General features: G+C 35.4%; 1 protein-coding gene and 1 long non-coding RNA gene across 2 annotated transcripts; both read left to right on the forward strand.

Annotated features, from left to right (window-relative positions):
• The first annotated feature begins 4,990 nt into the window (after positions 1-4,990).
• On the forward strand, positions 4,991-10,918 carry LOC109089126 (macrosialin-like). Its single transcript, XM_042759642.1, has 6 exons — positions 4,991-5,150; positions 6,263-6,741; positions 6,892-7,011; positions 8,054-8,123; positions 8,774-8,944; positions 10,062-10,918. Exons 1-6 carry the CDS (start codon positions 5,105-5,107, stop codon positions 10,199-10,201), a joined length of 1,026 nt encoding a protein of 341 aa, XP_042615576.1. The 5' UTR covers positions 4,991-5,104; the 3' UTR covers positions 10,202-10,918.
• A 1,546-nt stretch (positions 10,919-12,464) lies between these two features.
• Positions 12,465-13,480, forward strand: LOC122145453. The gene is made up of 2 exons (XR_006160335.1): positions 12,465-12,619; positions 12,714-13,480. It is a non-coding gene; the product is annotated as an uncharacterized LOC122145453 (long non-coding RNA).
• Positions 13,481-13,931: the final 451 nt, after the last annotated feature.

Below are 13,931 nucleotides of genomic sequence, written 5' to 3' on the forward strand. Positions count from 1 at the left end.
TGAATGTAAACCAGTAAATTCAACAATGCACACTGATATTAAAATCTGTTTTGTATCTTTAACATACTGACAACCACCATAATAATGCAGGTGGTAAAAGAGAAAGCCACATGAAGAATCAAAGCTCATTACAAATAGCTTCGTCCACAAGCAGAAGTTTATATTAATATGTAGAAGGTGCACAGAGTCATTCATGCAAACACAAAACACCATCATGGTGACACCCATGATACTTAAATAATGCAATAAACTTTCATTAAACAACAGAAGATGTAACATAAAGCCCAAATGTACATAACTGATAACAAAAACTATTTAAAAAACATGATTATTTAAACAAAATACTTTCAAATGTGGAGCGTCACACAGGGAATTCTGGGAATATCAGTTTACAGTTTTTGACTATAAATTATACATTGATTTGTTCTTTTTTACTTCTAAAAACTGTAAAATTACATGAAATGTCTGGTTAGATCTTTTACAGTTTTTCCCTGTATATAGTATGGGAACTTACTGTTAACTTATTAACTTTTTTTTTCGTAGCGTTTTTACAAAACTGTACAGTTAAAATTACACTTATTTTTTACAGTGTGTATATATATATATATATATATATATATATATATATATATATATATATATATATATTTATGAGTTTTAGTTTTTATTGTTCTTTTTTATATTTCAATTTGGCTTTATTATTATTTTAGTTTTAGTCATTTTATTACTTAAACATAAAAAAGTTTTTCTCATGTTATTTATATTTAATTCCATTTAACAAAACAAATTTTTAATAGTTTAAGTAAAAATTACAACATAGGAGGAAAGATTTAAGTTATGATGACCTGCAGAAATTTGCTTTGTTATTTAGAGTTACACAAAACATTTTAAAAAGAGTATAATTTTTGCTTTAGACATATGATTGAGTTAGTGTACAAATATTTAGATTCAATTGTAGGCAACTTGAGTAAAGTACAAATTCTCCAAATAATACTTAAAGGGACAATTCACCCAAAAATTTCAATTCTGTCATAATTTACTCAAGCTGTTCCAAACCTATACAATTTTTTTTTTAAAGAAGAAAGTAAGACATACAGGTTTTGAACAACATTAACAATTTTTTTTGTTTGGGGTAATTAAGTACAATTACTTAAGCATTTACTGCCCAGCAAACTGTTTCCTGTTACACTTTTTTTCTGTAGACATTGCCGGTGTACTACCTTCTTAAAAATAGTTACATTTAGAAAAAGACTGGACTGTTCATCGTGCCCTGTCCTCGTCAAGACTATTGGCTCTTAGATGGTGAAATAATAATAATAATAATAATAATAATAATAATAAACTTTATTTTCTATAGCACCTTTAAATGTAGATCTCAAAGCGCTGAACAAAAACAAATAAAACAATACACTGTATAAAATAATATAAGCAAAAATATGAAAAGCAATACAATCAAAACAACAACAAATGAAACAATATAAAAATTATACAAATGTTTAATTTAAAAAAAATTAGTTTTAAGGTGAGATTTAAAAATGCTAAGAGTTTTAGCTTGCCTTTTCTCAATTGGTAAAGAATTCCACAGTTTTGGAGCTAATGAAGAAAAAGCCTTATCGCCCATCAATCTTAAAGGAACAGTTAAAAGACCAGTTTCAGATGAGCGAAGGTCATCTGTATGCTGCTGGGTCTTTCAGAAGTGTAGTAAGAACTCACTTCCTCATTCAGCAGAAACAGAAAATTACTATATTGCTTATTATGAGGTATATTGCTTATTCATGAGGTTGCATGCATAGGGATCATCTGATATTGTGGAATCTGGACTCTGGTTACATTAAAGGACTTATCAAGATGTCCTACAAAGAAACCCTGCTCTCTAGCATGGACAGAGATTCCCAGATTATGTCCTCAAAAGAGAAGACAGGTATTAAAACAGTACACGAGCCTCATGATACTTGAGTTTACCATTGCATTTATACAACATCTCAGTCCCGTGTAGATTTTCATACCAAATTTAACATAAAAGAAAAAATCCTCGAAGTCTGAACTTGTTGCACAGGTCTAGTAATGCCATGGGACAGGCGCACCGAAACCTAGACTGCAAAAAGAAGGCTACAGGAGCGTGAGGAGAAGAGAGAAAAAGATGAACAGCAGCACCTTGAAAAAGAGAAGTTCAGCTCTATAGACCAGTATCTTCTCAGCGGAGATACACAGACACACTAATCTTTCCTGATTTATGAAATAATAAACTATATGTGATCTACATGTATGTGAACTCAACTGAAATGCATCGATTCCATCTCTGAATCTCTCGTTCTCTCTCACTTTTCTCTGTCTATCACTTAGGTGGTCATATGCTGCTCATATTTTGGCCATCATCTCAATGTCATCAGTGTGGTTTCTGAGGAGCATCTGCACACCCTGGAGGGCCGCTGGTCCCTTTTGAGTCTCCGTACTGTTGCGATCACTCACACTGGAGGATACTTGGTGGTCTACAACTACAGTGAGGCCCAGCATGCCCCATACCTCACTGTTCGGGACACACAGCAGTGCAGAGTATGCAAATCTGTTCACTCTAAAAAATAAAAAAAAATTTAACCCAAAAGTTGGGTTAGTCCATATTTGACCCAAAGTTGGGTTACAACCATCCAGCAATTCAAGTAGAGAGTTTAAAAATGCCTAGCATTTATTTTTTTCAATCATGTTATTTTTAATCGAAAAGAAGTGGGCACATAAGCAGGTCTATCAGTTAAATCTTTACATGTAACAAGTATTTACTTTAAGATATAATTCATCTTCTCTGTATATTCAGTAAGATGAATGTTCCTTATATACGTAAGGACGAGACTGAAAAATCAACCTGGAATCTTTTGCACTGCTATAAGTGATGAAGCCTGCAGAGTGATTTTCAGCATTGCAGGATTCAACAAGTACTTGCCACCCCAGATGCAATGTTCAAAACCTGTCAACTTCAATTTAAAATAACTTTTCTATTTTAATATACTTTAAAATGTGTCAGATCTTGGCATTACATGGGTTATTGTTGACCTCTTAAACATTCTTTAAAAAAATAAACTTTTTACTTAAAAGTATGGAACCGTTCCGAAGGAAACATAAACCATCTCTGGCTACGGAAGTTTAAATCTTAACAGGTCCAGCTTGCTCTTTATCACTGAAGGACAATCCAAGGATATTTTGTTATCAGGTACAGTAGACCTTTGCTCATACTTGTGTTGACTTGTTCGAGATGATATCAGTTTAATCTGGGTCAAAAATAAGATTCAAACTTTGGTAATCTTTAAAGTTTATTATGGGATGTGGTGGTTATATCTTAGAATAGGGTCTTTGCATCTTTACAGTAAGATTATTAATTTCTGTGTTCGAGTTTGAGATACTAGAATAAGATAAAAATTGCCAACATTTGCGAGCATGCATTTAAACAGAAACAGTGCGCATGTGGGACCTGGACAGTGAAACGCTGTTGTCTGTCTTCACGCCTGATTCAAAGATCCAGACCATCTCTCTGCATGGACACGACAAAGGCACACTGCTTTTGGGCTTTAGTGACATGTCTACTTTAATCACCAGGACAGTCAGCAAACAAGATGCACAAACAAAATCGAAAAATGTGGAAGAGACCTGTTTGGGGAATCCAGCAGTAGTGAAGATGAGGAAGATGAAGAAACAAACAAGAACTGATAGGAAGAGCACTGGATGTGTACTGTATAATATAGGTTAACAAGAATGAATCAGGTCTGAATGGAAATAAAGGGCTTTATGATCTCTTACATTCACTTTGTCTTGATCTTAAGGATTCAAGAGGAAATTTTAGTTGTACACTGGCCCAGGAATGTGAATATATGACTTCTATTTTCTTTTGAAATGTAATGATTTGTAATGAGAATTTTTAGTGTTTGTTTTTCAGTGTTTTTTTTATTTTACCAGAACTTCCCCGCCTTACCCTGGAGTCATGAGATCCAGGTTATGATAAAAACAAATCTCAGCATGCCTGCGTTATCACTTTACATGATTTCAATGTATTTTCCTAGAATTCGGATATATGTATATTAAGAGAAAAATATTTAATTGCATGTGTGAGTAGGCTACTTTGACAATTCGGTGTGTATTGAGACATGCTTAAGCAGACTGCTTACAGTCATGCATGGTGAGCATGAGTCAGATTTTCACTTCCTGCATTTGTCACATGATAGATAAGCAAAATAACAACTTCCTGCTTAAATTTGGTTGAAGGAGATTTAAACAATTGTATTTGCGTTATCAAATCAAATAAAAATTAACCGATGACTTCTTTGTTTTTGTTTTTTTTTGTTTTTTAACAACTGCACTTGCATTATCAAGGCAAATAGGAATTTATTGATGAAATTAGGTTTGTTAAATCAGCGCATGACCCATTTTTTTTTTTTTTTTTGTTAAGGTTGCACTGGCCGATGCGGCTGTTGTCTTAGACTTGTAATGACACGTTTTGACACTGTAGAAGACGCGCTATTTGCTTTTTGATTTGTTCATTCTGCAAAACAGAATATCATTTGATAAACAATTAAAATGCGCCATTTTGCTATTTGATTTATTTATTCTGCAAAACTAAAATAACCAGGGCGTCCTTGAGGTAAAGATGTGATCTCAACAGTTCGTTCCACGTGAAATAAAACCGCCTCTTATTCATTTTTATATTTCATGGGAATGTTACTATGAAACAACTCTTCTAAGAATGCAATCTAGTAAACCGGACTATCAATGCATCTGATTCAAAGATGATTACCACGTAAAAAATAAATAAAAGCAGTTTGCTCCAACAAGAAATACAGATATAACAGTGACAAAATCCTTTTATCTGTTAATTTTCGTTTTCAAACTCGGTCACTGTATTGAATTTCTGGGACGCTGAAAGCCTCACTAGAGTTGTGATTGGACAAACGCTCAAAGCGAGAGCGCGTGGAAGGGTTGAACTTCCTTCACTTCATCTGTAGTTTCGTTTCAGGAGAATAAGTGCAGTGTGCATAAGGCTTTCGACACCACATACTTGCTCCGCTCAACAGCTAACAATCCAGCTAATCTTTGTGTCAGGTACATCGGAATAAGTGCCACAATGAAACACGGATTATTATTGATCGCGCTTTTCATTGCTGCAACAGGTAAAGTACATTATTTTACTACATTGCTCGCATTGAAATACGAAATTACCGTGTGTTTACCATTAATTAAATACTGTGGTAGTTATATACTTTGACATAGGCCTAGGCTACCAACTGAGACATTACTGAATTGCATTCTGTAAGCAACTTGAAAGATACTTGAAAAATAACTTAGTTATCAACTTGAAAGATAACTAAAAGAAAAAAAAAAGGTGCAAACCAATATAAAACTGACTGATTTCAGCAATAAGGAAGTGGTTGTGTTACAAAATATATCTGTAATATAATATCTAATTCCTATTTAAAATTTGACGTCAGGTTTTACTCTTGAAAACGACTTTTAAATAAAAAAAAGACAGAGGATTTATTATTTGGCATACTTTCCGGGAACTATAGCCTACCGTAGTTTCGATTTTGTGCATGACTTGAATGCAAGGTCATTAAAAAAAAAAAGCTGGTAAAACAACGCTAGTAGGCTAAAATAAAATCTAAGGTCAAATTTTAAATATTAATTAGGTGTTAGGATATAGTTATATAGCTACAGGAACACAGCCACTTCCTTATTGCTGAAATCAGTCAGTTTTATTGCACCTTTTTGGACAGAGTACATTACTAATCTTTCAGGTTCCTCAGTTCAGTGTAATTTTGTTATCTTTCAGTACTATTGTATATCACATATTTTCTCTTACTCCTCTTAATATTTAAAATGGACAAGTGCAGTTCACAAGTGTAGCTACACAAGTTTTTTGTCTGGTGGTGGACTGGTAAACGAACCGCTGAAACTTTCCCTAAACCAAAGAGAATGTCAGTCACTTTGTCAGCACTTACATTTCGTTTATGCGGCTAATCTAATGATCAGACATCACGTGAAATTGGCTGAAGTGAATTGTCACATTTTTCTGTTGGGAAATGTTTGACGTGTGTGCACTTGTGACAGGGGGGGAAGTGAATGTGTGTAAATAGCACTCCATGTGCAGAACAGATGGATGCATAATCATATCCGCATAATTAGTGTTTTGCTTTTTATTCTAATTTTTCTAATTGAGGATGTCAGATTTAGCTCCCATTTGGAGAGAAATCCTCACATTCTCTGTCTGCATCTTTATCCTCAGCTCTCACTTCTGGTGAGGAGAGTTCAGCTTATATGGCCCCCAGCCTGAAACCAGCCCCCAGCCCCAAAACAACGACGACCCACAGCCCCAACACAACGACCCACAGCCCCAACACAACAACGACCCACAGCCCCAACACAACGACCCACAGCCCCAACACAACAACCCACAGCCCCAACACAACAACCCACAGCCCCAACACAACAACCCACAGCCCCAACACAACAACCCACAGCCCCAACACAACGACCCACAGCCCCAACACAACAACCCACAGCCCCAACACAACAACCCACAGCCCCAACACAACAACTCACAACCCAAACTCAACAACTATTACACCTTCCACTACTACATCAATACCAATGCCAACACCATCTACCAACATGACAACAGGGAACTATAATATCAGTGACGGTAAAGGCACACTGTGTATTATGGTTGTCGCAGCAATCAGGATTCGTGTGAACACCAGCGAGGTAAGATGTCTTCTGTTGGAGTGAGAGATCTACATCCAAATGTGATTCTGCTTATATGTAAATCACTTATATCTTTCACACTGTCTACCTTGTCATTTGTCCATATTCCATATAAATACTATCTGCTCTGAAACATTCCTGTCTCTCTAGGCAAATGGCACATTCATTGTTCAGCCAAGCAAAACTAATGTCAAAGGAAATTGCTCGGAAGAAGAAGCTTCTCTCATGATCTCATTCAATGAAGGCGACATTTCCTTACAATTTCAAAAAGTAAGTCTGTTTACATATTTTCACAATGAATTCTTCAGAATGTTTTTTAAAAGGTGGCAAGTGGCAAGAGAAGATTTCATAAACCATATCAACCTTTTAAATCTAGAACAGTGGTTTTCAAACTTTTTTTAAGACCGACCCTATTTTTTTCTTTTTAAATTCATACGACCCTATTTTTTCTATCTATCTATCTATCTATCTATCTATCTATCTATCTATCTATCTATCTATCTATCTATCTATGCAGCATGTACGCCACATTGGTCCCCTTAGCAGCATGAAAAACAAAACTTTTATTAAATTTCTGAATGGACTATATATAGCCAAGAAAGCGAGCAAAGAGCGCTTCCTTAATCAGTGAAAAGCTGTCACTCATTTCAGTTTATCGCAATCTCAGAAATTTCCACTATAATCAATGAATCTCCCTCGCGGCACAATTAATCTCTTATTTACATCATGTCCACTTTGTTCATTACAATGAGAGGATTAACGAGCTTCCAGAACTCAGGACTGAAAAAAATCTCTGGCGTTTTGAGCGGTGAGTGGATTTTGACTAACTGAAATGTCTCTGATTGGCCACTGCATTCCAGAAATCAACAGATATGTCTGTGATTGGGTACAATGTTCAAGGCTGAGCGCCACCACAGATACACATTGGATTCTGCCGTGAGGCAGCTGGTGCTTACTTTCGTTTTGTGTTTATGTGTTTCGTTTACGTTTATTTAGTTAAAGTTAAGTTTGCCGGTTCCCACTTTGTTACATACATCTATAGTTTTTTCTTAAATCATCCTGGTGACTCACCCGAGTGTCACAACCAAGGGTTTGAAAACCACTGATCTAAAAGATTCTTTTAGCATTGTAGTTAATCTTTATCAGGGTACTGGTCACTCTTGCCAAAAAAAAGTTCTGATATAAAACTGAGCAAACTCCCAGCAAGAAAAATAAGATCAATTGGCTCACATTGAGGCACCAAGTCTTTGTATTCTATTGTGTTTGTGTATTTTTGGTTAATAATTCTAATATTTTTTTTCTGATTTTCCAGAATAAGGAAACAAAAAAGGTCTACGTCAAGTATGTGCAATACAATTTGACCTATGCTTTCAAAACAGGAGGTAAATTCCCTGCCATATAGTACAATTTTCCTTGTAAAACATCCACAATAAGACACATCCTCAATTTTCTGCAGTTTATTCCCAGGACTTTGGACTTTTATCTATATTGTTAATAAAGAGCATATCTAAATAAAGTGGTTACGTTTTAGCATTGGTCTGTTTTAACTGTAATAAGTTATACATGGTTTTTAACTTATTGGCTTATTCAAAAATCTACTGAAAACAGAAATCTTGCTTCAGATTTTTTTTAAATGATATAAATAGCAAAGCTTTAATAAAGCAAACACTAGGCCATGCAGCTCAACCAGTCTGGCAACAATAAATGTTACATTCTGCCAAAAAATAATAAGGAAGTATTAGTGTCATTGTTGGTTACAGTAAATATTGTCTTTACCTCACTGTGCAAAATCCTCGTGTGTACATGCATTTCATTTTGAATTTAAAAACAATAACTTTATGACGGTGCATAAGGACTCATAGATATTTAGTTGTGAGTGCTAATGGAAGTGTTTTGGCTATAATTATGACTGTTATTATCACAATTAAGTTTGTGGGATTAAGAACAGGGAGAGGCTTGGTTAATGTTTTTATAATTTTTTTGCACATCCATGCCAACACTAATCAAATTATTTTTATTTTTGTCAACAAAGCGTTAAGCAATTACACAGGGACGAACAAGTCTCTTGAGCTGTTTTCTGTGGATTTGGGTTACTCTTACTCCTGCAAGGATGAGACGGTGTTCATGGGGAGCGGTGTGAGTCTGGATCTGACTCAATACAGGGTTCAGGCCTTCGATATCAAAAACAAGAATTTCGGACCACGTAAGTATAGAGTGATGATGCTTCATTATATTAAAGCACTCCATCCATCCTAGTGGATGACAGTTATTTTTAAAGTAACTTCTAATTTATGTTACAAGCTTACAAGTTATGTTGGACTCCTTGCATTTTTATGCACTGTATAACTTATGTCCTAGATACTTCATACAGCTTGTTTACAAAGATTGTTGCAAAACTGTCATGGCAATGCAAAAGAGCTGGTTAGACCAGCCAGATGACTCTAAACAAATGTCTGCCTGTTATAAAGTCCAAAGGCCACCTATTAACTAATGTGAATCATATTCCCAACATGTTTTTTTTTTAAATGATAACATTTGACATGATTTGTTAGCTTTAAAAAGTCATGTAAATGAAAATATTATCTTCAACAGAACTGAAAATGAGCAGCTGTTACTGCAATTCTGGCCCCCTGTGTATTAAAACTAATAATAAAAACATGTTGGGAATAAGATCCACATAAGTTAATAGGTGGCCTTTAGACTTTATTACAGCCAGACATCTCCTGAGTATCTACTGGAATACACTGCAAAAATTTGCCCAGATTTTCGCCCCATTTTGCAGTATCGACGAATCAACACTAGTTGCCGAAAGTCACAGAAAATCATGCAGTGTATGATGGCACATACTACAATTCCATCCAATTTGGAGGATATCAAACATGTTTTATATATATATATTTTTAGAACACATATGCTGTGTCCAAAATTGAATACTGTATAGTAGGTACTACATTTAGTTTAAAACTTGCTTCATGACCGTTAAAAAAAAATATGTAGTATGAATGAAATTCAGACCATTTTTTTCACCTACTGCTGTATATAGTATGAAAGTAGGCATATTCTGACATATAATGGCACTAATTTCTGCGTGAGTTTGTTGTGTTCAGAACAACTTGTAAGTCCTCGGTCGTTTAGTGTATGATGGCCATTTTCCCCTCTGTAACCATTTACAAAGTCAGCAAGCATATGATGCCTAATGTTTTAAAATCTGTTCAGATTTGAAAAGTCGTGTGGTGTATACCAGCTTTTAATTTTAATTCATTTTCATATCTTACAATGATACATAACTTCAATGTACTCTGTTTGTGCTTGTACAACAGCTGAACTATGCAAGGCTGATCAACCTGACTACCGCGTTCCCATCGCCGTGGGCGTAATCCTCATCATACTCATCATCATTGTAGTCATTGCTTACCTCATCAGCAGGAAACGGAGGACTGATGGGTACCAGTCACTATAAAGGCCTATAATTCATGATTTATGAGAATACTAGCAATTCCAGTTTGCAGGAATTTTAATGCTGTTATGTATGTCTCAAGTGAATGTTCCCTATGTATATCAACGAATATGGATGGCCTAGGATCTGTCCAAACAATGTGTACTATGCAGGGACAGTCTGCCACATCCTAACACAAGCTGAAGTTGCCATCACACTTTCTACATCACTATAAGATCATAATACAACCAGATGGCAAATGTCTTTAGTACATGCCTTTTTTAGCCTACATTTGTAAACTAATTAACATTTTTCAAGAACCTAACCTAATACTGACAATACAGAAGGATGTGCATAATCTACTCTTGCTCCATCTTAAGTGTAATTGCTCTTTTCTCTAGGTGCTGGTCACTGTCTGTCACACATCTAATGCATTTTCTGTGATAGACCGATAAGCCATTGTTAATCTGATAAATATGTACCCTATTTTTTCCAAAGGGGCCTTAAAACATAAAGGGATGCCTATAAGGGAATTTATTTGCTTACGTTGTGTAATTAGTAACAGAAAGGATTTTAATAGCAGTTGCATTCTAGTATTCATTCTGTACATTTTTTTCTGTTTTTAACCTGAAGAGCTTTACTATACTGTATTGTGATCTGAAGCTGCATTTACAGTGTGCATTGAAGTTTGGGAATAATGTGTAATTTTGGTTAAAAATAAAAAATAACTTGTTTAAAAAATCAGCGATTATAATGATTTTTTTTATTTAATATGCATTAAATAGAACACAAAACAAACAATGCATCGTGCTGGTAACACGTTTAAATTTGGTCTTATTTAGTCCAGCGTTGTTGTGTGTTAGGTGAAAAGCAGTTCACTCATATTTAAGAATTTCATGTGGATTACCTTGTGTATCAATGGAACCAATGCAAACTGGAGATTTTCGTTAACATGAATTCTCTGGTGTTATCCTTGAACGAGCGCTCCTGAAAATGTAAAAACACAAGCACTATTTTTGTCAGTGTGTTGCCCAGAAACCACACAAAAGCAAAAAGGATTTTAGACGAGCAGTTTTTATTGCATTCACCTATTAATAAACAGAAGTGAAATTTATTAGTATGTAAACTATTAAGTCATTTATAGTCATTTTTTTTTTTTGTTATGAAGAATTATTTATTTAAATGTGCTTGTTGCTAGAGTATGACAGTGGGATTGATAAAGGTCATCTGTACAGTGACCCACTTTCTCAATAAATCAATAGATAGATAGATAGATAGATAGATAGATAGATAGATAGATAGTATATTTGTACAATGTTTGTTTAAAAAAGCAAAATTGGTCAATGAAAACAAAAAAAACAAATAGCCCCCAAATTGTTAATTAATATACAAATCAACTGATCCCGTCCTATCTCGTTTCCACCAAAGTTTTCTCAGTCCTCCAGAAGTGTTCACGGCCGTGGGAAGAAAAAGCACAACAGACACAAAATCTGAGTATACCTTCACTTCAAATCTTTATTGTCTTACACAGGGTATATATAAGGATAAAAATGAGGGTGGTACAGCCCTTTCAACCAATAGGATACAGATTACATATGGGTTGAGTATGAGCCAAAACAACAAGTTATATAAGTCATACATATGTTCAGGAACTACTGGCCATATTAAGGAATAATACCGGCAGTGGGACTCTTCAACTTTCAGTAAAGGACAACCTAAACCTGGTAACCTGGGCCCACAAAGGTCCCCCACCATTCTTCACCGATTGAACCCTATGCATCAACTGCGCATGCGGGCATACATTGAGGTAAAGAGATATAGGAATAGAAAAGAGAGAGAGAGCACACAGATGGGAGGGAGAAAACCAAGGGGAAAGAAAGGGAGGGTAGGAGCAAGGCAGCAGATGAGATCTCATATAATAGAAAACATCTGGAAGGGAGGAGGGATTATAGAGAGGCACAAAAACATCTAGCAGAGAGCATAATATAATCTAACACTTATACATGCCTTTTGATGTCTATTTTTTAATAACTCCTGGCGTTCTCTACAAAGAACATAGAATGAAACATGAATAAAATATCTTTTTGTCAAAAATGTTTTTTTTTTTTACTACGTGTTTCTTATGCTCCAATCAATGTAATGACATAAAAAATACACTTTTTATGGTTCTAAATGGTCCTAAATGGAGCTCTGCCGTGGTTTTTTGCAAACTTTCATTAGGCCTAAGTATTGAGAGAAAACACTGCAAAAGACGTCACGTTGGTTTCAAGTTCCTTTCCATCTGTAATGTCGAAAGACTGTGAACTCTTCACACTCCGGATGGGAGAGGGGCGGAAACATCCCGAAAACCGCACGAAATAGCCTTTTTAAGGGATCTTGGTCGCAATGCAATAACGACTGTTTTAAACGTATACACTGAAGACCAGCAGAAAAGAATGACCAGTAAGATATCTTATAAATAATGTGGTATTTTGGAGCTTGTTATTTGTACCAACCGAGCCAGGACTGATCCAAGACCTGTGTTGTAAATCAACAGCGAACCCGAGGAGGGAACGGCAGAGGTTTCGGACGCTGCCGCGGGAAGGTTACTGGAAGTTACTCTCCAGAGCAACCCCTCTCAAAAATACAAATACCTGGAGGCAGAACCCAAGATATTAGGGGTACACGTGAGGTTGATATCGGAGTAGAGTACAATGTAGTCTCAAATAAATCTACTGATGAGTTTTAGGTCTCATCCACAGGTGACCGAGTAGATATTTTAAATTATCTACTAATTTTATATTTAAAGGTAGAATTTCTGATATTATAAATGTTTCAGCATTTCTCTAGAAAAATATCCACAGTAAAATATACCACAATGTTTTCTTTAAACAGGGCATTATTTCTGGCGGTGTAAAGCGATAGCAGCGCAGAAGCTTCATCTGCAGACAGTAGCCTAAGTCGGGCTACTGGACACAGCAAAAACTATGAAATATCATTAAAAAATATCTATCATGCATGCTATTTCTATGTCCAGAATGTACCCCCTAAATTTCTGAGTACCCACTCAGAATGTTTCGCTGAAGAGGCACTTAGAAATAAGCTCTTGAGTGTGTGTGTCTGTCGTTTTGTTTCTCAACAGCTCAAGGCTTGTTGGTGGTCACATGTGTGGCATAGAATTCACATTTTTGATGTGAAATATTCCTTTAAGCTAAACGTGAAAACATCATTATTTTGGCATACACACTACAACCATGCTATTAATGTATCAATATTTTTTTTTGCATTGAACTGAAGCTAATAAAGTTCACGTTCACCCACTGACCTGAGGTCATGATTGAATTTGTTTTTCTAAATAAAAGGAACACAGCCAAGTCAACACTTCACAAAATAAGTGATGCTTAACACTGTCTTTAGTCTTTTCATAAGAAAAAAAAGCCAATGTTCTTAAGAGGTTCAGTGACTTCAGTTATACACATCTTAATTACTAACAATTTAGAAATGATCTTAAAGAATCTTCACAGAAGATAACATCGGATTCTGCAGGTCTGTCTATTTGAAGTGAACGAAAAAGGTTCTGACATCCTTCAGATGAATGGTCATGTTGAAGTCCTGGGTTGTGCTGCTTAAATCTGTTTGCTCCGTAAAAGGAGAAACAGCTTTTACATTTCACATCAGAGCCATTCAATCTGATTTAATTACCTGTCAGATCAAGCAGGCAGATAGAACCAGAGGCAGGACACACAGGAACTAACACACAAGACTAGACAGAGCT

The sequence above is a fragment of the Cyprinus carpio genome, chromosome A7 (genome assembly GCF_018340385.1).
Source record: "Cyprinus carpio isolate SPL01 chromosome A7, ASM1834038v1, whole genome shotgun sequence".
Lineage (NCBI taxonomy): Eukaryota > Metazoa > Chordata > Actinopteri > Cypriniformes > Cyprinidae > Cyprinus > Cyprinus carpio.

Bases quoted from the DNA above. Each gene is read 5' to 3' on its own strand.
- LOC109089126 (XM_042759642.1), top strand. From the start codon at position 5,105: ATGAAACACGGATTATTATTGATCGCGCTTTTCATTGCTGCAACAG. The intron at 5,151-6,262 runs GTAAAGTACATT...CTTTATCCTCAG, and splicing joins GCTTTTCATTGCTGCAACAG to CTCTCACTTCTGGTGAGGAG. The intron at 8,945-10,061 runs GTAAGTATAGAG...CTTGTACAACAG, and splicing joins AAACAAGAATTTCGGACCAC to CTGAACTATGCAAGGCTGAT.